Source organism: Nannobrachium achirus (genome assembly GCF_963921795.1).
Source record: "Nannobrachium achirus genome assembly, chromosome: 22".
NCBI classification, from domain to species: domain Eukaryota; kingdom Metazoa; phylum Chordata; class Actinopteri; order Myctophiformes; family Myctophidae; genus Nannobrachium; species Nannobrachium achirus.
Window position 1 is genome coordinate 11,266,307 of NC_137829.1, and position 24,979 is coordinate 11,291,285.

At 43.1% G+C, this 24,979-nt stretch overlaps 2 protein-coding genes across 2 annotated transcripts in view; one reads left to right on the forward strand and one right to left on the reverse strand.

The window, feature by feature from the left end:
* Positions 1-205: 205 nt before the first annotated feature.
* Positions 206-4,433, forward strand: rab20 (RAB20, member RAS oncogene family). The gene is made up of 2 exons (XM_080753003.1): positions 206-618; positions 3,058-4,433. The coding sequence occupies exons 1-2, from the start codon at positions 429-431 to the stop codon at positions 3,648-3,650; spliced, it is 783 nt and encodes a 260-aa protein (XP_080609129.1). The 5' UTR covers positions 206-428; the 3' UTR covers positions 3,651-4,433.
* Positions 4,434-5,620: 1,187 nt separating this feature from the next.
* The window catches only part of col4a2 (collagen, type IV, alpha 2), a gene marked incomplete at its 5' end in the record, with an annotated part of 81,617 nt that continues 62,258 nt past the window's right edge, over positions 5,621-24,979 (reverse strand). The window contains 26 exons of the mRNA XM_080753572.1: positions 5,621-6,009; positions 6,488-6,774; positions 6,895-7,086; positions 7,463-7,579; positions 7,668-7,814; positions 8,220-8,318; positions 9,067-9,228; positions 11,666-11,782; positions 12,001-12,126; positions 12,656-12,727; positions 13,585-13,692; positions 13,806-13,913; positions 14,511-14,585; positions 14,697-14,760; positions 15,875-16,056; positions 17,845-17,970; positions 18,099-18,242; positions 18,485-18,601; positions 18,868-19,029; positions 19,561-19,782; positions 19,969-20,067; positions 20,846-20,914; positions 21,711-21,764; positions 23,142-23,325; positions 24,006-24,112; positions 24,637-24,709. Coding sequence (XP_080609698.1) covers positions 5,755-6,009; positions 6,488-6,774; positions 6,895-7,086; positions 7,463-7,579; positions 7,668-7,814; positions 8,220-8,318; positions 9,067-9,228; positions 11,666-11,782; positions 12,001-12,126; positions 12,656-12,727; positions 13,585-13,692; positions 13,806-13,913; positions 14,511-14,585; positions 14,697-14,760; positions 15,875-16,056; positions 17,845-17,970; positions 18,099-18,242; positions 18,485-18,601; positions 18,868-19,029; positions 19,561-19,782; positions 19,969-20,067; positions 20,846-20,914; positions 21,711-21,764; positions 23,142-23,325; positions 24,006-24,112; positions 24,637-24,709 — 3,468 coding nt within the window. The 3' untranslated portion in view covers positions 5,621-5,754. The remainder of the gene's footprint in view (positions 6,010-6,487; positions 6,775-6,894; positions 7,087-7,462; positions 7,580-7,667; positions 7,815-8,219; positions 8,319-9,066; positions 9,229-11,665; positions 11,783-12,000; positions 12,127-12,655; positions 12,728-13,584; positions 13,693-13,805; positions 13,914-14,510; positions 14,586-14,696; positions 14,761-15,874; positions 16,057-17,844; positions 17,971-18,098; positions 18,243-18,484; positions 18,602-18,867; positions 19,030-19,560; positions 19,783-19,968; positions 20,068-20,845; positions 20,915-21,710; positions 21,765-23,141; positions 23,326-24,005; positions 24,113-24,636; positions 24,710-24,979) is intronic.

Sequence of the window (24,979 nt, forward strand, 5' to 3'; positions counted from 1 at the left end):
AAATCAATAACTTTCTACGGCGTAGGTTTGGTACTAATATGGTCTACTACACTCAGGAATTGGAATGTGTAAGAAAGGTAGATTGTGTCGAGAACAAGAACATAACTTTCCGCTCATCAGGGCGAACCCTGCGTGACTAATCGAACGCACCCCCTTTCTACCAAAGAGATTGTACTTTTTGACTCACTTCCCGTTCCACCTCACTCAGTACTTTTTGAAGTTCACTCTGCAACAACATGACACACTCTGGATAGCAGCGGAGCTCTCTATTATTTCGAACCTCCATATTTTACTCCAACAAATGTCGGATGCGATACCGTAAACAATTAGTTTCTTTGTTCTGATGGGGTTTATATGGAACGCAACCTCAAGTTGACTGGCTAAAGGACTGTTGATCTTTTAAAACAACCCCCCGAAGAGCAGCAAACATGCCCGAGATGTCGAAGATGAAGAAACCCGACGTGAAGGTGGTGATTCTGGGAGACATGAACGTCGGGAAGACGTCTCTGCTCCACAGGTACACGGAGAGGAAGTTCAAAGACACGATCAGCACCGTCGGAGGGGCGTTTTACCTCAAACAGTGGGGCCCTTACAATATCTCCATATGGGACACTGCTGGTAATGCTCGCTTGTTTCTATGTACTGATAAGTTTTATTGTGTGTCACAGTGCTTGCGTGCGTGCGTGCGTGTGTGTGCGTGTGTGTGTGTCCAACTGAGGGTTTGGGATCTAGGCTCCATATTTACTCTCAGAGTTTGGGTCCATTTGGAGTTGGGTTCCATTTCCACACTCTCAGAGATACAAATAGATACATTAATATCAGGATTTTACTGTAGCTTTGGCATGAGACAGTTTACTTAAGCCCAAAGCTTAACCATATTTTGACTAAACACTGTTTTCTAGCAATACAGTAACGTATACAGTTTACTTTGTAATAATATTTGTAAATATATGAAATCACAACTCCAATTTGAACAACAGCAACAAGACATAGAGTGCAGACTCCTGCCAAGGCCTGCAAATCTCCCCAGTTTGCTCTTTTGAAAGTTTGACCAAACCTAACCGTAACCATAACCCTAACCCCAACCCTAAAGCAGGAAACTGCAGTGTCTGCCCGAAGTTGCAGTTATCTCGGCTCTGCAGGAACCCTGCAGCTTTGCTGATGGTCACACACTGGGGGAAAAGTCATGGGGTCACTTAAGGTTTCTTCCTCTTGGGAGCATACACAACAAATTCCATGGCAATCTGGCTATTAGTTTCGAGATGTTGGTCTCACTCAGACAGATAAAGTGGATTGAAAACAACCTCTTTGGTGGAAGTATAACAACGTGAATGAGTACATTGGATACAGAACAATCCGATACATTAACTTAGCTCTGATATGTACAACATTACCGGTATGTTGGGAATGGGCTCTATGGCAGAGTAAACTAATTTAATGTGAGTGAAGGTGTGTGAATAAAAGATTCCGGCCGTCAAATCCAATGACTTGTCCAGCACCACTATCATAATAAGCACATACTGTATTTATTTAGCACATATACTAAGCCAATGCTTTCCTCTAATACTGGTGACTGCTGTGAGGTGAAGATTGTTACTAGTGAGATGAGATATAGGGCAAAGTGGAAGTAAACATATTGGGCATGTCAGAGCTCCTCAATCTGTTTTTCCAGAGTTAACCAATCATTTGGCATACCCAGATTCCCCACTATTGCAAAACTTTGTATTTTTGATCTTTTGAAAAATACATTTAGAGCTAACATTCACCACCACTGCTATTCAGGAGCCAAACAATCTTGAAACTGATGCACTTTTTCCTGACATTGTGTAAATATTTTACAGTGGACCGTCCCAAACAAATATTAATCTTGGTTAAAAACAAAAGCGTGGGAGTCTGGTGACAAGTTTCTGAAATGCCTCCTCCAGTCTGAGTGTCATAAGCCCTTTGACCTCAAATGCTCCTGTTTCCTGTCACTGGGTTACAGAAATGCTGCATCAGCACGGAGTCATTAAAGTAAACAATGTGATGGCCTATCAGCACAGGGATTAAACTATGATGACCCCATTATTAGGCCTGTCCTAACATGTTTGTGTCATTTTCCACAGCATTTACGTTCTTTTCCTTATTTTGACAGTAGAGTGTTGTACTACTTTTACTCACCGCTAAAGCTCTCTGAATGAGGTTCAGTATGTGATTTCTGCAGAACCTGAAGACTAGTAGCTCAGGGCCTTTCAGCTATCCGCTCTGTTCCTCATATCAGTCACATGATCAGTCACATTACATGGCTATGATAGGAAGACTTGGCACATGCTTTAACCTTTCTCGTCTTCTTCCTCCCACTCGCTCACACAGTGAATATAGCACAGTTCGGTTCCAAGGGATGACTAATGCATACATTAACAAGGGGGGGGGGCAGACTTTTGGGTTTGACTTTTGGTTGCCGTAACATCTCAACTAATCCCCTCTATGAATGGACGCATGAGCACCTGGCTATGACGTCATGGTCAGTCGTGTTTCACAATAGCACCAGTGTATGGCGTGGACCTTTCTCAATCATTTCCCTAAAAAACAACCCTTTGTTCTATTTTCCTCTAAAAAGTAGACCATGACTCGAAAAGGTTGCTCCCATACAGCAGAGTGACGCAGACATTTCATCTGTAAAGCTAAAACTAAGGAATGTTACCAACTCTATATTATCAAAAAGGCATGCAGTCTGGTCATTCTTTTATTCACGCACTGTACCCTCAGGAATCCTGGCTGCATATGTCATCAACAAAGGTTCCCTTTGTTTTCCAGCGGCTCATAGTCTCTACTTTTCTTTTCTACTTTATGGTTTACACTACAGCATTTTCTTCTGTCTTTCTGATGAACAATGTTAACTTATTTTACTTTGTCCATGAAACGGCATGATTTTATTGTAGATGTGTTTTCTACACAACATTTGTGTGTGTTTGTGTGTGTGCCTGCCTTGTCTTTTTATTGCGTGTGTAATGCTACTATTGGGTTTGAATGGACAGTTGCCATCAGGCGTTACTAATGGCAGCCTCTCTACTCCAGGCCGCGAGCAGTTCCATGGCTTAGGTTCCATGTACTGTCGAGGTGCAGCAGCCATCATCCTCACCTACGATGTCACCAACTGGCAGAGCCTGGCCGAGTTGGAGGAGCGCTTCCTTTCCCTGACTGACACCGCCAATCTTGACTGCATCTATGCTATAGTTGGCAATAAGGCAGACCTCATAGACCCTAAGGCCCATCTGGCCCAGACCACAGATGGAGGCATGGATGACCAGGCTAAGGGCGAGGAGGAGAGGACAGAGCTGGAGATACCCTCTTCCTGCCCCACCCCCCCTGCATCCCCCGCCTTCCTCTCAGGAGTGAAACAGGTTAGCCATGACGACGCGGTGGCACTGTATGGAAGGATACTGCGTTATAAGGGCCTGGACGAAAAGACCAGCCTACCTGCTGAGAAGATGTGCTTTGAGACAAGCGCCAAGACGGGGTATAATGTGGACCTTCTCTTTGAGAAACTGTTTGATCTGGTGCTGCCTTCCATCCTAAGGAAGAGGAATGAGAACCAGGGATCTCCCACCATTAACCTGGAAGAGTGCAGTGGGCTGAATGGCAAGCGGTCCAAAGCATCCTGCTGCTAGGGCCTGCCAAAGGTCTCCACCCCCCCTGGTGGAGGAGTGGCCATGGACAGAAAGGTGACTGTTATTTTAAAGTTTAATCTACAAGTACAAGAGATACTGAGATTCTGAGTTTCTTGGTGAGCTTGTGTTGAGAGATCGGTTGGTATTGGCTATACTGTACACACACACACACACACACACACTTGAAGCTGTCAGACAATCAAAGCTCAAAAGCAAAATTGTGTTTTTTCATCTACAATGCTATTTGAAGGATTGCTCTGGGAGATGTCGGAAGTAACTTAATGCTGGGATATTAATTTGTTAAAGAAAAATAAGCAGACAGAAGCTGCTTTTACATTATGTGCAGCACAGGGTCGTGGCTATGAGCAATCACTACTACTGATACACTTATATTGATACACAAGTCAATCACTGCTATTATTGTTTTGAAATGAGAATGTCACTAATTATGTTGGCCATGTTTTCAAGGTGGCTGTTTGCGCTTAAGTCGTACTCCGAGTTGGGGGGAAAATGACTGCCATGTGAATATTGTCAATTGTTAAACGGCACTAATTGTTAACCTGAGTGGCACGTACTATAGTTGTGTAAACTAGTCCTATTTTAAGGATTCCTTAATGCATAAAAATCACTTGCTATTATGATTTATTACTTGCTGTGATATTGATCTTTTACATTTCATTTGCACATAATCTGCACTGTAAATTTATTGAACTGCACATTGTAAATATGTTTTTTTTTCTTCTTTTTTTTAAGATGGTATGATAATAAAGATTTTTATTTTGAAATCCCATGATGCAGTTTGTTTAGCATGTGAGATTAAATGGTGAAGAGTACAGTAGGTAAGCAATAAGATCAACAGCCAAGTGAACACAAATAAGATTTAATTTGTTAATTTTTAATTACAGTATAATGCATAAACATATTCACTCAAGGGAAATGGACAGTTGGCCTGACTTCACTCTTAAATCATTAAACTTCAAAGTTGAATCTAGAAACAATTGACCTACTTCTGAGAATTGTGTAAAAGAAAGCTGTAAACCACATCACTGATGAAGGCAAACATTTGCTGTGATCAAATCTTTGGCTCTGAACTTTGATCAGGACTGTTTACATTCTGTACTGTTGGCAGATTCAGTGGTTATACTCTGGTGTACAATGGTGTCACATCACATGGCAAAGAAAAAGCAGATCTACAAGCTCAAAATGCATCGTAGATCAGCTATTCTTTATATGGGACACCATAGTACAACTAGCTGGTTACCAGTAGCAAAGGGTAGAGGAAAATATATTGGTGTGACATATTGGACAAAACAAATAAGTTCATTTAGCAGATATAAATACAGAACAAAGAATCAGTGCATTTTGTGTGGCCAAATGATACAATGTAATACATAAGTAAACAATATACATGATTTAGACATAACTGATGAATAGCCTACATCACAAAAATGAACATCAATTTCAAGTGGGTCTATTTAATTGTATAAAAAGGTTAGACTTTGTACAAATATTTGAAAGAATAATACTGTTTAGTCTTTACTCCATTGTTTAAGACATCAAGCCGGGCAAAATTTACAATCGGTTGAGGAGCAATGTTAGTGGTGTTGTTGGGCAATATACCCATTAAGAATAAAACTATTTAGAAAAGTTCTAACTGAAGCAGTGCACACACAGGCATCTTTGGTTCAGCTGTAGTGTATGTTTGATCTTCTAATACAACGATGTACTGTATCATATCTGAGGTAATAAGTTAAAAAATAAGCACCATTTCAAATAACAAAAATACACTTTATTTCCGAATGTTGTTATGATGGGGATTGTCTTCTGCTTCTTATAACAGTGGGACTTTTCCCTCATAGCCAGAGGCATCGAATGGTCCTTTGTCTAAGCCAGAACCTTATGGTATCATATTTACATGGGGGTAAGTTAAGTTTATCAATTACCGTCTGTTGCTTCTGTATAGCATATGGAGAGAGAAAACTTACATGAGATCCACGTCTACGACTTTTTCTTGGTGGCATTGTTGAAAAGGCAGCGTTACAATTTCAATTACAATTTACACATACAATTACAATTGTTGTAATTGCGTTGAAGCAAGTCTCGCTCACAGGTTCTTCATGCAGACCTGACAGCGGCTAATGCGTGAGAGGAGTTGGCCTGCTTTGAGGGTCTCTGATGTCGACTCGGTATTGAAAGACTGGTCTAAGGAGGTTAGCCAGAAGCTCATCTTGTTTTGAAAGTAGTGGCAGGTGCCTTTGGCCCCATTACACTCGATAAATGGTGCTGTGCGGAAGTCTTCCAGGCAAGAGCCAGGCGATGACAGAGACTGGCCGCCTCCTTCATCTCCAGCTGCTGTGTGCTGTGAGACCAGGGACAAAGACAAGGAATGAAGTATTACTTGTAGATAGGCTATTTCTTTCTTTTCAAATCTTTTTATTACATTTTTCAAATAGAAAGAACCCAGAGGCGGGTAGACAATCTCACATCAATGAATAAATCATCTGTAGATATCAATGTACATTATTAAGAGAGTGAAAAACCCCATCCCCTATCCCCCCTCCCCCCACCCACAATCCCCAGGACGGTTCCACATAAGATTCCAATGATAGGCTATTTCTACTATTTTTGAAACATTCAAATATTGTTTTAGCAAATATTAGCTGATTCGCAAATATTAGCCTATAATCACTTTCCCAAAATAGGACAGTCAAATTGATTGATTTCATGAGCACTAGCCTACTGATGTTTTCACAATAGTTATCATAAGCCAGAGAGTTTCACTTTGGGTCATTAATGATTTCCAATTTTCCATGTTCAAAAAGGATGAGGGGACTCACCATAAGGAATGAATAACCAATCCAGAGGCTCCGCCAGCCCACAGGACACTGAGGGATGGTGATATCCTGGCTGTGGACTGCTATGGCAACCGACGGCGCTTCACACACTGAGCAGCGGCTGATGTGTGGCCTAATGGCCGTCTCTTCCACAGGCATCATAGGAAGAGGCGCCGTTGTCGACAACCAATAAGACTTATCATTTCGGCTGGCATAATGGCATAGATCTCCAGGGTTGCAGTACAGGAAGGGCATAGTGTTGAACTTTGGCAGGCAGGAACCAGCCAATCCTGAAAAACACCAGTCAGCATAATACTGTAATTACACTCAGCAGTACACATGTGTGGTGAGGAAAAGGTACCCTTTTGTGCTATGCAGATTCATCTTGAGAATCTTTCACACAGACATACCTAGATCCTGGTTGTGGGCCTTTTCCTGGCCCTCAAAGTAGAGCAGACTGTACCCATCCCACAGTTTGGCCATGCCCACAGGGCACATAGGAGTCTGCTCTGATTGGCTGTGCTTCACTAGCAGGTAGCCCACACTGACACTGCGTCCAGCCATGCCAGTTATCCCAGGGATACCAGGATTGCCACGGCGACCTACAGCCCGGATTCAGAAACAAAATGGATGTGTTTAGGATTTGGTTTGGATATACAGTACTAAAATAAAATACCCTAAATCAGTTAAATGGAACATCGTATGATTTATTTATGCAAACATAATATTATTCTTTCATAACTGCCCAAAAAGTCTGATGAGAGTCAACAAGTCTAGACAGATTATTAGATAATACTTGAGAGACCTAGACGCCTGCTCCATGTGGATAATTCTCATTTCCCATTCCTTAGTGGTTTATAAGAACTCTCTATAGTAATGATCCAAACCCATTGGTCACTGGCCCTGCTTGAGCCTCTAAATCCTTTAATCCATCCTAGGTTCCCCTAATCCTAAATAGCTCCACAGCACCAAACACACCTTCCAGGCCTTCCAGACCAGGGTGCCCCCCTTGTCCTGGTACTCCTCGGTATCCAGGGACACCTGGTGTACCACCAATTCCTGGCATGCCCTTGTACCCCTTCGGTCCCTGAAAACCTGTAAAGTTAGGGAGTACGGTATCATTATATGTGGAACAGTTCAGACAGTTAAGTTGAACATGTAATATAATGTCCAGAAAACTAACCGTGATCTCCATGGAATCCCTGTGGTCCATTTTCCCCTCGGACCCCTTCAGGTCCTCTGATACCCTGCGGTCCATTAGGGCCCCTATCACCAGGGAGTCTTGGGGGGGTTGGGCGGGGACCCGGGTCACCTTGAGCTCCGGGATAACCTGGCGGGATAAATCAAGTGACTCGTTGTCATGTGATAATGACGAGTGGGAAAGTCTAAAATGTAAAGCAGTGGAGAACCAGTGCAAGTGAATCTAAATCTAAAATCGAATACATTTGAATTTATATAGTGCCTTTATCCAAGGCGCTTTATAGAGATTGTGCATTACATTCACCCATTCACACACACATTCATACACCGATGGCGGAGGAAACCATGCAAGGCACCAACCTGCTCACCGGGAGCAACTAGGGTTTCAGAGTCTTGCTCAAGGACTGTTCGACACTAACTCTGAGGGAGCCTGGGATCGAACTGGGAACCCTTCGGGTAACCCTCTGTGTTCTAAGACGACAACTCTACCCCTGAGCCACTGCTGCCCTGTATAAGATCACATAAGGTCATTTACCTGTGGGTCCAGTGTCTCCTTTTGGACCAACTGGTCCTAAGTCTCCATGGACTCCATTCCTACCAGGAACACCCATCATTCCTTGTTCCCCTTTTATGCCTATAAAGCAAAAAAACAAACAAACAACTACAACAAGTGCCTCAAGCCCTAAGGATTTGCAAACCCCTGGGTGAGAACCACTGCAATACTGTAACTACTGTATCTGCCCACAGGCAGGTTTGTTAATGCCTCATGGAAGCTTTAACAAGAATTTAGCGATCAGATATACTGTGGTATTGAATAAGTCAAATGCCAAAGCAAGGAGCCACGTATTGTCTAATGTAGTGCAAAAGCAATAGCTGGAATTATATAATGGAATACATCTTTCTTTTAATATCACATCAGGTGCAAGAGCATGAGTTCTTGCTAAACAGTTTCATTTCATTTTTAATCATAATGTTATGAGTTATATTGCGTGTTACTGAAAAAAGTTGAGACATTTTATCCACTACAAGTACAAAAAGTTTGAAAATAGAAGATCTACAAGCTCACAACGTGTCGCCATGCGCTGCGTTGTGAGCTTGTAGATCGGCTATTTTCAAATAGCCAAGGTATAAAATAGGGCTAAAGTGGTTTATATGTTTTATAATATTATAATTTATATCTGCAAAGTAACAATAACTAAAGTTTTTAAATAAATGCAGTGGAAAAAAGTACAATATTTGGATCCGAGATGTAGTGGAGTAGAAGTAAAAGTATTGGAAATTGGAAAAACTCAAGTAAATTACAAATACCTCAAAAGTGTACTTAAGTACAGTACTTGAGTAAATGTACTTAGTTACTTTACACCACTGGTCTTTAGAATCACCTTTCTTCCCGGACACGCCGCTGGGTCCCCTGTATCCACCTTGACCTTGGTCCCCTTTGCTTCCTTTTCTCCCTGGGAATCCAGGGAAGCCATATTGTCCAGAAGGACCTTTCTCTGCAGGTGGAGCTTCCACACCAGGAAGTCCTCTGGGTCCAGGGAACCCTGATGAATGAACCATAAGTATCAGGGGTCTTCAACATTTTCAGGCCAAGGACCCCTTAGTTGAGGGGAGATCTGATGCACGGACCCCCCACAACCTGTTATAACCATATAGTTTCATTGTTTGACAGCACAATCGTCAGTGTATTTTGGATTCATGTCAATTTGTGTTTTCAGATATTTAACCATCAATACTTAATAGACTTGACCTTTCACTCTGTACTTAGTCTGCTCTTTTTCCCCTCTACACCAAACCTCTTTGCCAAGACGTTGTGAGCTTGTAGATATGCTATGTAGTAACTCTGAGGACCCCCTAGGGGTCCAGAACCCCCTGTTGAAGACCCATGGTTTAAATTACACATCCCTCATTTGTGTAATTATCAAATCAACAAAATGTAAAAAAAAACGTGTATTATGACATTTGATATCGTCACTCTGACACTGATATCGGCGGAAATCTTGTACGTCCGAAACCGTTACCTTTCAGGAAATGGAAACCGGAACCTGCTGTTCCAATGGATCCAGTATAGTTATTATTTAGTCGCAAGCTATTGTTAATACTTTTCATTGGTTAAATATCGATCTGGCATTCCTATTTTGGGCACGTCATTATAGGCAAAATGTAAAAAAGAAAAAGGTTTTCTACATTTTTCAAAAATAGCAGAGCAGAGAGCGATGCAATGTGTTATCTATTGCAAAGTATAAAATAGAGCACTAGTGTGAGTGGTTAGTGGTTAGCTGCGTGGTTAAGGCGCATAGCACATGGGCGCTGCTCTAATGCCTGACGGCAAATCCTGAGTTCGATTCCCAGCTGGCTGGACCATTTGCTGCTGCATGTGACTCCTCTACAGGGGATTGTCAAACTTTATTTTTTGCCATACAAAATGAGCGGTCAATAATATAACCGGAAATGCATAGACCTACGCCTAAATGTATACTAGTGATAGCATTTCTGTATTCATTAAATCTAGACTGTGTCCTATTCTGAAGAAAACTTGGAGACTTGCAAGTAAGCCACTATGTCGTAGGCTATATACAGGCAGCAATGCAGCATGGTCAATTAAGTCTATTCCGTGTCATGGATTTAAATAATTGGCAGTAAAGTAAAGTCAGTGCTTACAAAATAAGAACATGGGAAAATAAACCGTATTGTCATGCAAATGGAGGCATTTTGCCACGGTCGGACATGTTTGTCCTTGTACTGCCAAAAAAAGTACTCAAATGTTTTATATCAATACTGCAATGTAGACTCTCGGACAAGTAAAAGTCCGGAATTCAAAATGTACTTGAGTAAAAGTACAAAAGTATTGGCATCAAAATGTACTTAAAGTACCAAAAGTAAAAGTATGGAGGTACGCATTATGACACATTTCAAGTTTTCAAATGAATAAAAATCTTTTGAAAATAGCAGACCTAGAAGCTCAGAATGCGTTGCATCTCGACGCATTGTGAGCTTGTAGATCGGCTATTATCAAATGGCCGCAGTGTATATAGGGTTGCAGTGGTTAATGTATGTTTTGTAAAAATAATCAATCTACAAAGTAACTAGTAACTAAAGTTTTCATATAGCCTAAATGTAGAGGAGTAAAAGTACCGGTACAATATTTGGATCTGAGATGTAGTGGAGTATAAGTAAAAGTATTGGAAATTGGAAGTACTCAAGTAAGGTACAAATACCTCAAAATTGGACTTAAGTACAGTACTTAAGTAAATGTACTTAGTTACTTTACACCACTGCTGACACATTGGTGAACCCTGCTCCCCTACTCTATCTCTCTCTCTATTATGTTTCCTTTCTCTCTCCACTTTAGGTTTCTGCCTGACAGCAACAATATAAAAACAATGCTACTTAACCCATTTAGGCCTAGAATTATTTAATGCTTTAACTATTGAAAAATAGCAGATATACAAGCTCACAGAGCGGCACCGAGTGCCACGCTGCGAGCTTGTAGATCTGCTATTTTTTAATAGTTAAAGCATACAATACTGGTTACAATAATGCAAGGAAGAGGGAGACTGGAGGAGAGCAGTTGGTCCGTTCCGCTTATTGAGACAGATAGGGAGGCACAGGATGAGGGCTCTGGTCAGATTATGATCTTTGTAATTATGATGGTCCTGATGAGTACTGCAGTGAAACCAGACAACACAACCAGTCCAGTATTGATAATACATGGGCAGCAGAGCAAGCAGCCATCATAAGCTTTATTCGACCGTATCCGTGAGTGCTGGTATGTGGTTGGCAGCAGTAGTGCTTTGGGATTTTCTTTTCCGGGCGGACGGTCATTTATTTATGCATGCGTTTACCCGGTCGTGCACCGTTCGGTGCCGTCCGTGCGTCCGTGTGGGAATTTTTCCGGCCACACGGCGTCCGGTCGCGTCCGGCCTGGTTGGCAGGAAATGAGGCATGGAGGCATTATGTTCTATTGTAATATATGCCTACCGTGGTATCCTTTGGGTCCTAGAAAGCCGGGTTCTCCGGGTGGTCCAGGTCTACCTGGGGTGGCATCGGGTCCTGTGGAGCCTCTGAACCCTGCCTGTCCTGGGTGCCCCATGTCACCTGAACAAATGAAAAATGGAACAGTTCTAAACACTATGTTGATGTTGTAGAAGAATATAATCTTAGTGGTCTTCCACCAAGATGACCTCTCATCTTCCTGGGGTCCTATTGATCATATTCACATGGCAGCCATTTTGCTTTTACGTTCAACTCTGGGAATATGAAATATGGCCGCTGTGTGCATATGTTCAGTTCATCCAAGTATATATGTTACAAACCTGGGGGTCCCTGGAAGCCTTTAAAACCTGGTGTGCCTGATGTGCCAGGTTCATAATTGGGATCACCCTCCACTCCCCTCTCCCCTTTAGCTCCAGAGTCTCCGGGCGGTCCATGGGCGTCCACACCTAAACAGATGACAATGGACTCTGTCAGAATATCCTGGGATCTACCAGTGGTGGAAGAAGTACGCTGAATGTTTACTTCATTTTCACCTCGTCTTCTTATAATTGGTCCTCACTAATATCCATGCAATGTTTTTTTTATCGTACGTTAAAAAAGTTATGTATTGTGATAATAATCTAAATCTACTAGTAAATAAAGTTTTGATGTAATTGTAAGTGTAGCAAAAAGTACAATATTTGCCTGTAAGATGTAGTGAAATAAAGAATAAGGTAGGGATGTAAAGTAAATTAGTACTTGAGTAAATGTACATTTACTTCCACCACTGGGACCTATTATGCATCAAGCAACACCCTCAAAAGATTTTGTTGTTGTAAGCACTACTGATGATTCATCACATTATTGTGATCAACAGCACACTTGTTCATTTATGATCTGATCACTGTTTAAGAACAGTCCACATTCTACCAGTGAACACAAGCTGTAGACAGAATACAGTATTTCTGTGTATATGCTGGAGATTCTGTGGAATACCTGGGATTCCAGTGACACCCTTTGGACCTTTCAGTCCATCTAATCCATAGAGACCTTTCAAGCCAGGAAAACCTGAAAGCCAAGAAAAGAAAGATGATATATGAGTATGATAAAAAAAATCAAAAATAAAACACATGGAAAGAGTACTTGAAGTTCTCCTCAAGCAGAGTTACTTGACTTAAATATTTCTCAAGAAGAAGAAAGATTACTTATGTTGAGTAAAAGTACAAAAGTAGCCCTTTACTGTCTAACAGTTACACATCGTCACTTTCAGGTGGAAACCTTTTATGTCCGAAATTAGTTTTCAGGAAAAAAACATTAAAATAAAATAGCCACAAGCTCTTGTCAATACTTTTGATTGGTTAAATATATTTTTTAAATATTTTCCAAAATATCGAAATCAGACGACCTACAGTACAAACAACATGTCGCATTACAACATAATTTATGAAAAAATATACTGTAACTCCCCTTTTAACAATAAAACATACGATTAAAAGGTTTCTGCCCACAAGTGACGATATGGTCTCTGTAAAACGTCACTGTCCGGCAGAAACCTCGTATCTCCAAGTTTCAAATGTGTATGTTTCTTTGTAAAGTAAAGCCCTGCTTCATCATACAAGACTGTTGCACAAAACTAGTGAAAATAGCAGATCTACAAGCGATGCGATGCGAGGCGTTGTGTGCTTGTAGACCAAATCGTCTATTTTCACTATATTAGATCATTTTCAAAATTATGTTGTTTCCACCCGACAACAACGAAAAGGGCCAGTGTACTGTAGTATCCTGATTCCTGACGCTAACCATTTCTATATGAATACACCCTACCAAATCCCTCTCCAAGGCAGCGATGCTCTCCAAAGTAGTGATCATATTTTATTTATAAGAAAGCTTTCTCATATTTCATCAAAATATTAAAAGAGTTGTACCTATATCCCCTGCAAGACCAGGTGAGCCAGTAGTCCCTGAATGTCCAGGACTTCCATGAGTTCCCCTGAGTCCTTGGGTACCAGGAGTTCCCTCTTGACCATCTGAACCTGGAGTAAATGAAGTAAGAATACAACACTATTGTCAAGAACAATTCTACAAGAACACAGTGAGTGTGTCTGTGGTGATGGAATGTGAGGATGGACATTGAAAGGTGTCATACCTGGGAATCCTGTGATGCCAGGATCGCCAGGAGCGCCCTTCATGCCCCCAATACCATGGAATCCCGGGCTGCCCCTGTCCCCAATGTGTCCAGGTATTCCCTTCTCACCTGTAAGGAGCGTGGCAGTTTAATGTTAACCAAGTCCAAGGTTATAGCTTCTTTGCCATTTCTGAACTGATGGTATTATTGGAACAGTGAAACACTAATAAAGAGAATATAAATTACCCACAAAAAGTTTGGAAACAATTGGTATGGTTTTATATCATTTTTATCGTTCATTAGTCACCTTTACAACAAGGCACAGCTTGTAAACATTTGTGGAATGAGCAGCACAGCCAACAACAAAGGTGAATGTTGGTATTCACCTTTGTTGCTTGTTGTATTGAATGATTGCACTCTCCCACAGAGTCAGGGAAGCCCAAAATGAGAGTGAATGCCAGCAGAACAGCATTGCAGGCCATTTTTGCATGGCTACCCGCACGTTTGGCTGTGCTGCTCATTCCACGAATGCCAGATGCTTACAAGCTGTAAAGGTAAAGGTGACTAATGAACGACAATATATATATATATATATATATATATATATATATATATATATATATATACTGTATACACACACACACACACACACACACACACACACACACACACACACACACACACACACACACACACACACACACTGTATATTTTACTATTACTTACCTCCCGGCCCATCAAAACCAAGTTCCCCCCTCAGGCCTATAGATCCAGGAAGGTCAATGCGTCGGCCCTTATCACCTGTAAACGTATGTTCACAGTTAGCAAGAACAGTCTAGTTTTATTTATCATTACCATCTGTATCTTACTATTGGCCGGTATCTATCTGTGGTGCATAAACCAACATTGTACCTTTGACTCCTTTCCGTCCAAACTCTCCTGAACGACCGTAGGCACCAGGGCTACCCTTTGTCCCCTGAAATGTATGAATCAAATGAACAATAATGAGAAATTATACAGATTATCTTCTCTCCACACTGAAACAATGCTGTGAGTTAAGCATTGCCCATGTCTGTCAACTGGAGAGGTGTTAGAGCAGGCGTCGGCAATAGGCGGCCCGCGGGCCAAAACTGCCCCCCCCCCCCCCCCCCCCCCGAAATAATTTCTGGCCCCTCTGATTATTTTGAGAATTACGTTTTTTTGGGGGGGGGGTTTTTTCCGCAAACGTCGCAAAGTAGCAAACAGGTGTTTCGTTCGAAACACTTGTGTTCAACGGGACTCGGGAGCCGGAGGCAGGCAGTGCAGAGACAGGACGTTCGCGAACGAATCAGCTCTTTTGAACGTCTCTTTTAAATGAACGATGGGATCCGGTTCTTAGTCGCGGGACACAGAGCACTGAATGAATAGTGAGTGAACAGATTCAGAATCAACAGATCATCCACAGGTGGAGGCACAGCCAATCAGACCTATCATAGCAGCACACGGCACGTTCCAGCTAGTGTGGCTTTATGGCTCAGCCTGCAGCAGGCGGAACAGCGATGAGCCAAACAAGAAAACGCAGCACAGGTGCTGTTGTCACAGACTGTTGTTGCTTTTTTACTAAGTTGAATTTTCAATATGGTAGGATGGTTGTTGTTGTAGCATTGGGTGCTACCTCAAGCTACTGAGTGCTCACACAAGACAAGATGACAACGCACAATCAATGGAGGAAAAAAACGTGATATTTTGGTTTTAAACCCAATGCTTCAACACATCGACAAGACGTTGTGTTATCTAAGCCTGTTAATATTACAGTATGTGATGCGCTTGTATTCTTTTTATCTTTTTTTCTTTTCTTTTTTATCACAGATGCCTATGTCAGGCAGTCTGTCTTGGAGTTCTAGTAACATTGTTTAACTATGAATTTCTTAAATTGGCCTTTCATTATATGAGGCCAAATCTAATTGCTGACCCCTGTGTTAGAGGATGGGTTAAAGTAAATTAACAATGCTGCTATGACCTTTTTCTGAGAAAAGGTTTGGATCATTTAATGGGATCTAATTACACAAATTTGAAGAAACAAGCGCAGTCTGCATTACGGCTCTGCTCACCTTGTAGCCATTCATTCCCATGAAGCCACTAATTCCACGGTTTCCGGTTGGTCCAGGCATTCCTTTTGGCCCCGGAAGTCCTTCGGCACCTGAGCTGCCTTGCAGCCCCTTTTCATGGCTGGGGTCACCAGGATGACCATGAAAACCCGGCTGTCCCGGAAGACCAGGGACACCCTTAACTCCTACAGAGGAGAGAGAGGAAGAGACGGTAAGGTGTAACAGGAGGATAGACATAGCCTACATGGGAAAAGGTGTGATTTAAGTTGTTGTACATCTACATCAGTGGTTCTCAAAGTGGTGTCCTCCTGAGGGAGAGTCTGGGACCCGGCCATAGCCAACTCATTACGATGACGTAGCGGCTACTCACTTTGACTGACAGATATATTACTTTAACCAAACAGTAGCCATCAGTGCATCAAAACAGCCTCGGCAGAACAGCAAATACGTCTTTTCCAGACAGAAATTCCAAAAGTGCAAACTGTTGTTCAGAGATGCTGTTGAGTTCAAATAAAACTTCGCTTAATGCAGCTTTTATTTGCGAATTCGCTTTGGGTATGGTGACCGCCATGTTTGTTTACAAAATGTGAGAGGTGCAACAGCAGCTCGAATTCTACGTAGTCAACTAAACGGACCAATCAGGAGCTGTGAGGCGGGATGGGTCGCTCCAAATGTAGCCATTTGATTGGAAATTAGAAAATAATTTCTCGTAATGAGAAACTATGGGAGGGACCCCAGACCGAGAAAGGAAACACATTTGTGATGACGTAGCTCGGGATGGCTGTGCCAGGCTACCGGGGGTCCTCGAAGGGGTTCCAGGGGGTCCCCAGCTAAATTAGTTAACAAAAAAAAATTAGTTTAACCTCTTTCACCATTAGATATAGGCTATTTTCGAATAGCGTAGGAACAGAAATACTGTGAGCTCGCATGGAACACCATGTATGGGCACAAAGATCCCTTTGGCTGCTCCTCGTTGGCTTTGTACATAACATGTATAACATACTGATATAACATACAGGTCTCGAGCCCACATGTTGTTGTTATTTATATCAGGTTGCACTTGTTGGTGGTGATGTCACCAAGAATGATGCACCTGATTGGGTCCTGATTGGCTAATCGCCTTTCAGCGAGCCCACAATAAATGACACCGAAGTACAGGCTATTATACTGTAGCTACAAAGTTCAAACAACGTCTATATATTATTAGGCTACACGAAAGTGTCTGTGGACGGTTTCAACGATGACACACACAATCAGACAGACTCACCTGTGTCAGCTTACACAGTCACAGAGACAACAGCACCTTCTCAATTCGGGGGTTGGACACTACGAAGTGCGGGTTTCAATCATGACAGAGCCTATTTAAAAATATGCCACAGCGTTGACGGAGAATTCATCGCACCGGTGTGTATCGTCCCGGGATAAGCATGTATCCGTCTATCAGGCAGCTAATAGGCGGCTACATAATCGTCCCCGAACGTTGTGGTGATATTTTTAAAAAGGCTCTGTCAACTAAATACTATCCTAATATCTTAAAAGTAAATTCCGTGCCACAAAAAAAAAGTTTGACAGCGTTTAAGAAGGTAAAAGAATAGGCTACAGCAGTGAAATAACAATGGCCGCTGTTGGACTTCATTCGTTTCCATTCGGAAGCCCTTGCTCTTATTGATGATGCCAAGAAATGCATTTTCTTGTGATGACTAGGCAGAGAAAGATGACAAGACAAAAAAGGATGACTAATATACAGCACTGGGCACCCCGAGCACAATGGCTAATACCAGAGCCTTCTATCTACGGAGAGTCGCGTCACTCCCATTCACTTCATGGGGCCAGGTCTTCTACGCACACATTTATTGGTGTATAGTGACAAACCACGGACCAGAACTTTACAGAATGCATTGAAGTCTATGAGTATACATATTGATTTGAGGGTCTTTGACATGAAAATGTCTGAGAACCACCGGTCTACATACCTCTACGCCCAGTGAACCCATGCTCTCCATAGTTTCCGTGTTCTCCCTTGGCACCTTTCATCACATCAGTCAAGGCACTAGGGATTCGAGGCTTTTCACCTGCTGGTCCCCTCAAACCACGATCACCTGGAAGACACCAGATCAGAAGAGGGACAGAGTCACATACCGTATGTGTGCTAGCCTCAAACTAAACAACTGAGAAATCAAATTATACATTAGAAACAAAAGATATTTTCACAAAGGTGTTGTCTGACCCTTTAGTCCTGAAGCCCCCATGCCTCCTTTCACACCAGCTTGTCCAGGAACCCCATGAACACCTTTAAGGCCAGCAGAACCTTGTATTCCTTCGTTGCCCGGACCGCCCTCAAAGCCCGACATGCCACGAGAACCTTTGATCCCTGAGATAGAAAATACATGAGAGTTTCGGGGAGCGTAAGACTTTGATGGGATCTCATTTTTGATTAGACTGTAGCAAAGTTCAGTTATCGAATGACCCAAGAGATATACAGTATGATTTAAAGGCAGGTTCTGTGATGGTAGAACGTTCCCATTAAGGAATTGAGTAGACATAGTACATAGTACCAACCCTTGAGTCCTGTAAGGCCTGGGTTTCCGGTTGGGCCTGGAAACCCTGGGTCACCTTGAGCACCTTGCTCTCCTAGAGGCCCATCGTCTCCAAAAGCCCCTGGTGTCCCTTTCAATCCTATAGGACCAGGTGGGCCACCGTCTCCTACCGTTCCCCTCTCACCAACCACGCCTGAAGGACAGGTTCAAAAAAGACATCACAAGACACAGGTGTATTAGTCCCTTTCCTGAGGTGTGACATCTTCTTAACTCTGTAGTGCAGTGTGAGGGAAGTAGAATGTGTCTGTGCCAGAAGTCCAGAAGCCTACTACCTCACACGGCCAAAGGGGATTCCCCTTTGATTGAGTGATAGATGTCTGATTTACCATACAGAAGAGCCAGGGTTCTAATCTACAGTAGGTGGTTACATTACATGTGCATCCATGATTTGAGTCTTACCTGGTTGTCCAGTGGCCCCAGGTGGTCCAGGTGAGCCTGCCCTCCCACGAGGGCCAGGGAAGCCATATTTCCCAGCTGGCCCAGTTCTCCCTTCTTCCCCTTGCAGGCCTAGAGGGCCAATCCCACCCTTAATGCCAATCATTCCAGGCATGCCCATCATCCCTAGGAGAAGAGGAGACAGACAGGTCCTTCAAGAAATGACACCAATTCACACCAACAATAAGTGGCAGACACGTGCACACATACCGGTAGACATCAAAGGGGTCTTGAGCCCCTGCCCTTTTATCTGTCTGTAAAAAGTGCCCTCTCCAGACCATGAACTTTGACTTGGCTTTGACTATGGTGAAAGAGAAGCAAATGCCCTCTTTCCATGCCATACCTGAAGGCAGGATTCAAGAGAATTGCCTTGTCCAAACTCTCCTGAACTTGAATGCAATTTGAAAGAATTGCCCTCTCTGTGTAGAAATCCAGGTCATACGCCGCATACTATATCCTGTATTCACTTGATTATGCTTAGTTCAGTGTGGTATCAAGCACAGAAAATAGCCGACCTCCAAGCTCACAACGCGTCGCAGCGCGACGTGTTGTGAGCTTGTGTATGCTATTTTCGATATTTTCACCAAAGGCCCTTTTAGAAATGTCATTCTCTGCACGTCCCTGAGAAGTGGGTATGTTTGTGACAACTTGACTAACCTGGATGGCCTGGCTCTCCTTGATTTCCACGGTCGCCTTTATTTCCTCGTGCACCGTGTGGACCCGGGTCACCGGCAGCTCCAGTCGAGGCTCCAAAGATTTCTCCATGCTGGCCCTTCTCACCCTCTTCCCCGTTCCGGCCATGTAAGCCTGGGACACCAGGATTACCTACACCACCTTTGCTGCCAGGAAGACCCAAGTCCCCACGGGGGCCAACAAAACCTATAGAGGGGAATCAAGATTGTGACAGAGGTCTCAATGAGAGAATGTAGAATTCATTTCAGTTTGACGCGTTCCATATGTCTTTTGGTCAAGGGAAAAGCTAATTTAGAAACCTCTGATATGATCTGTCAGACCACCCATCTGACAGATTGTCCACAATGTGCTATAGTCCTCTAGATATCTTACCTCGATGTCCAGGATTGCCTCCCATGCCTGTATCTCCTTGTTCTCCTTTTTCTCCATCTGACCCACGTATGCCTTGGAGCCCTTTATGACCTGGGAGACCTGATGTGTGGCAAAATGTTATCTGGGCATCAGTACTAAGCAATGGAGCATTTGAAACAATTGCTCCACCATGGTAAATAACTAGAAAAGATGCAATTGGAAATTGCAAGTGTGGTTGCCTATTTATTGTCATGTGAAGCTTGACCAATCCTCAAGCTTGCACCACTCCCCCATTGAACTGAATGGATTTACTCTATAATGTAAAAACCCATTCACAAAAAAGGTTTATCTAGAATAAAGTTTCCCCAGGTCTATAGTGTGTTGTCCTGTTGGGCAACCACACTAATAACTAGAAAGATGCATTTGGAAATTGTAAGTGTGGTTGCCAATCATAGAGGGGATGACATCACGATATCAAGGTATCGTGATGTCTGATTGGGTGAAGGGTTACAGCAGATGATGAGTAAAGGCCTGTCCATACTTTGACTGAAACCGAACTTTTCATTCAAAAGGTCCGGTTCGACTACAAAACCACGTCACTCGCGACTTCTGAAAAACATTAGACCGAATTAGAGTTGGGAAATGTGCACGTCGGCAAGTCCAACTTACTGAACATTCCGGAGATACTATGGACAGGCCTTTACTCTGACAAGTCCTTCAATGGGGGGAAAAAAAGGTTAAATCAAGATAATGAGAAAGCTAGACAAGAACTATAGTGTGGTTGCCCTAAGGGGCAACCACACTAATGATAACTGCATTATACCTGATGCTGCATCAGGTATACATTTGTACATTTCCAGACAAAGCAGCATTCACCACTTTGTCCTTGTCATGTTACCTGAGAAACCCTCTAATCCAGTGATTCCCGGAGGTCCAGGTAGCCCTGGAGTTCCCGGCACACATTCACCTGATCAAACATAACACAAAATGCACTCTTTAGGTCGAACATCACCATGGCTTGGTAAGTGGACAAGACACGTTCTACAAGAGCACCCTCACGTCCACAATATTTAATTAGCAATGAGACTGCAACTCGTTAGTTGTTTTGTGAATAAATCCACAAATGTCTGCATATGTCTGTCTGTCTGTCTGTCTGTCTGTCTGTGTGTGTCTGTCCATGTCCATTTTATGCCCATATGTGCAGATCTCTGATGTCATCATTATACTCGGAAGTACTTTGATAATGTGTATTGCAAGTAAGTACTCTTACAACAATTACAATGGGTATTGCATAACCTGAGGAGCATGCGTTCCCAATGGACATGCATTCCCAACAGGCATCGCCCTAGTATTTCAAAACACATTAAAAAAAGAAAGAAAATGTATAATTGTGGAGGTACTTCTGTGGCCTACTGGAAGTGTGCAGTGTGCACGCATTTGTGAGATTAGCTAAAGAACACTTAGACAGACCCTCATGGCTAAAACAAATGTATAACTTATTTATAAGCTGATTTTGTGTCTCTCAGACTCCCATTTATTGTGATCTGTTTAATGCTCTCCATTGCCATCTGCTGGTAAAAGAAGATATCGTCAATGTGGCATACATTTCCTATTTTATTTTCGTTTATTTTCTCTTACGAATGAATGTCATTTACCTATTTTTGCTGCTTTGTATCCATTTGCAAGTATTATTGGTTAGAGGATAGGATCCTACTATGCATAACATAATGAGGGGGACAAGATAGCAAAAATGTTCCAGTTACCTGTTGCATCCCACTGTCCATCTCCTCTTTGGCTAGGATTACAGCCTTCTTCTCCTAGGGTGAGGGGATTTGAGACATGAGTTAATAGAGAGCAGAAGCTTGATCTCAAACAAGCTGTCATAGATGGCTTGGGCTATGCAGCTATGCATTGGCACAAATGGCTGGCAAACAGACAACACAGTGATCTAAATTATACGGCATCCTTTAAATCACAGGTTGTTACGGTTTAATGAGAGACAGCCGCTGATACGAACGACCTACGGCCTGGTCGCGACCTAGGCCACGACCTGGAGGTCGTAGGTCCCGGTTCTGGAGGTCGTAGTTCGCGGTACATACTTGTTAGGTCGCGGCCGGTCTAGTTTCGCGACCCCCGGCCGTGGTTGCGCCACCTCGGTCGTCCCCGGGCCGTTGTTGCGCGATCGGGCCGTTGTTCAGCGACCTGGGAAGTCCGCGGTCGTATTTAAAAGGTCTTTTTGCAGAATATTCTAGAGCAGCAGCGCTATTCAACCTTTTGAAGCTTGTGATTGGCTGAACCGGAGGTAGGAAGCGCTCCATTGTAGTCACTTGGACCGCGCGAGGTGCACCAAAACCTATCCTTAACCCTAACCCCAACTCTAACTCTAACCCTAACCTTAACCCTAACCCCAACTCTAACCCTAACCCTAACCCTAACCCTAACCCTAACCCTAACCTGCCGACACTGAGTAGCTAACCTGCCGACGCTGTTGAAAACGAGCGCTCCTTCCCTTAGCAAGCGTAGAGTTTCTAAACTCGCGTCCCTTCCCTTAGCAAGCGTAGAGTTTCGATCGCGGCGCTCCTTCCCTTAGCAAGCGTAGAGTTTCTAAACTCGCGTCCCTTCCCTTAGCAAGCGTAGAGTTTCGATCGCGGACTTCCCAGGTCGCTGAATTACGACCGAGATCGCGCAAAACCTCCAGAACCGGGACCTACGACCTCCAAGTCGTGGCCTAAGTCGCGACCAGGCCGTAGGTCGTTTGTATCAGCGGCTCTTGCTGGGTTTAATTCTATCATGCTGCTTAGTATCAAATTCAGTATACAAAGACTCACAGTATGTAAGAGTAAAATGGCTGCTGGGTTAATATGCTCAGCCAAAACAGGTGTAATGAAAGACTGCATAAGAGAGGTGGAAAAACGAGGGGAGTCAATAGAAGAAGAAATGGGATAAGGATAAGGACAGAGAATGTACAGCAGTGGTTCTCAAAGTGGATTCCAGGGACTCTGTGGGTTCCTTTATGGGGGTCTAAATTGACCCATACAAGTCTGTAACTCTGACAGTGTACAAATGGAACCAAATGGACCCGTTACCTAACGGGTCCATTTGGTTCCATTTGTACACTGTCAGAGTTAAGGGGAAACCTTGGGAAACACTGATATGAAAAAAGGTGGGGAATGAGGTGGTCAGATCCCTCTCACCTGGGCTTCCGGGTGTTCCTGCCAGGCCATCATAGCCTGGTAAGCCCTCGTCACCTTGTAAACCTGGTACACCTTTAGTGGCTCCAACAGCTCTGCCGGGGTGTCCTCTCTGGCCGACAACGCCTGGTGGGCCGGGGTAACCAGAGGGACCCGGGTCGCCAAGCGCTCCCACCGGGCCTTCCCCCTGTCGACATGAGTCAGTGCAGTCAGTATCTAGCAGTGGTGTATTTCCATTTTCCAATACTTTTTAATTTTACTCCATCTCAGAGGCAAATATTGTACTTTTACTCCACTACAAGTATATGAAAACTTTAGTTACTAGTTACTTTGTAGATTTAAATTATTATTGCAAAACATACATTAAAGGCTTCAGACCTATACATTTCAACCATTTGAAAATAGCCACTCTACAAGATCGCAATGTGACACTTGTAGATTGGCTATTTTAAAAATATTTGTATACATTTGAAAACATCAAATGCGACATTCTGCATAATGAGTACTTTTACTTTTGCTACTTTAAGTACATTTTGATGCAATTACTTTTGCACTTTTAGGGTGCCCCCACACCAAAGTACCTATGAGAGTGGAATCCGCATTCTGCCAATGCATTTCAATGAGAGTGAAGCGGTTTCATGCCAGCAGAGGATTTCTGCAAAAAACGCTCCCTTCTCATTGAAATGCATTGGCGGAACGCGGATTCCATTCTCATAGGTATTTTGGTGTGAGGGCACCCTTACCCAAGAACATTTTGAATTCCGGACTTTTACTTGTAACAGAGTATTTCTATATTGCAGTATTGATACTTTTACTTCTAGCTGATGGTACCCGTAATATGATTTACTCAAAGATCGTCGTACTCACAGTAGGGCCTCGACTACCGGGTAGTCCAGGGATACCACTTCGACCTGGAAGGCCCTGCACGCCTGGTCGACCGAGTTCACCAGCATCACCCTCGTCACCGGAGTATCCTGCGGAGATGACATATAGACACGCACGCCACGCACGCACACTGATGATGCAGACACTGTTTTTTACGACAGTTCTTTAATTATATCTTCTGCATAGTACTGTGTTCTATCTGTCTGTCTTTTGGGTGTATCCTTTTAGTTGACCTTGTACCAGTGAACTGTACTCTCATGAAACTGTACCTTTTCCTATGCAAACTTCTCCAAGTCTTCAATCAACCAATCAATCAATCACACAGGCAAACATATGAATTCATATAAACACAATGAATATGTTCACACACACACACACACACACACACACACACACACACGCACGCACGCGCGCGCACGCACGCACACACACACACACACACACACACACACACACACACACACACACACACACACACACACACACACACACACACACACACACACACACACCCTCCCATATCCAACATTTAGCATTGTATTCATTGTATTCATCTACTGTATACCCTGCTCCTTAATTTGAATAATGCCAAGTAAGTAAGTTTGTACCATACCTTTATCTGTGGCCTCAGTTAACTCGCCTTTTCGCCCCTTTGGACCTGGCAAACCACTGGGACCAGGAAATCCCTGCAGCAGACAGAAAGGGGGCCAAACAAATTAAAATAATGAAGTCATAAAAACAACAACAACTTCATTGTACAGCTGTGATACGTGCCAAAAGGCTTGGAGACCTGCTACGTTTTTTGACAATGACAGTCCGGACAGTAGAGATGGGATTTATGGCTCTTTGAAGTGAGCTGGATCTCTGGGATCTGTTCCGTTCAAAAGACTAGCTCATTTTAGTTACTAGTTACTTTGTAGATTTTGATTATAATCAATTCAACCCTATATACATTT

Excerpts from the sequence above, each read along its gene's own strand:
- rab20 (XM_080753003.1), top strand. The coding sequence starts at position 429 with ATGCCCGAGATGTCGAAGATGAAGAAACCCGACGTGAAGGTGGTGATT. Across the intron at positions 619-3,057 it reads CTCCATATGGGACACTGCTG|GCCGCGAGCAGTTCCATGGC; the intron begins GTAATGCTCGCT and ends TCTCTACTCCAG.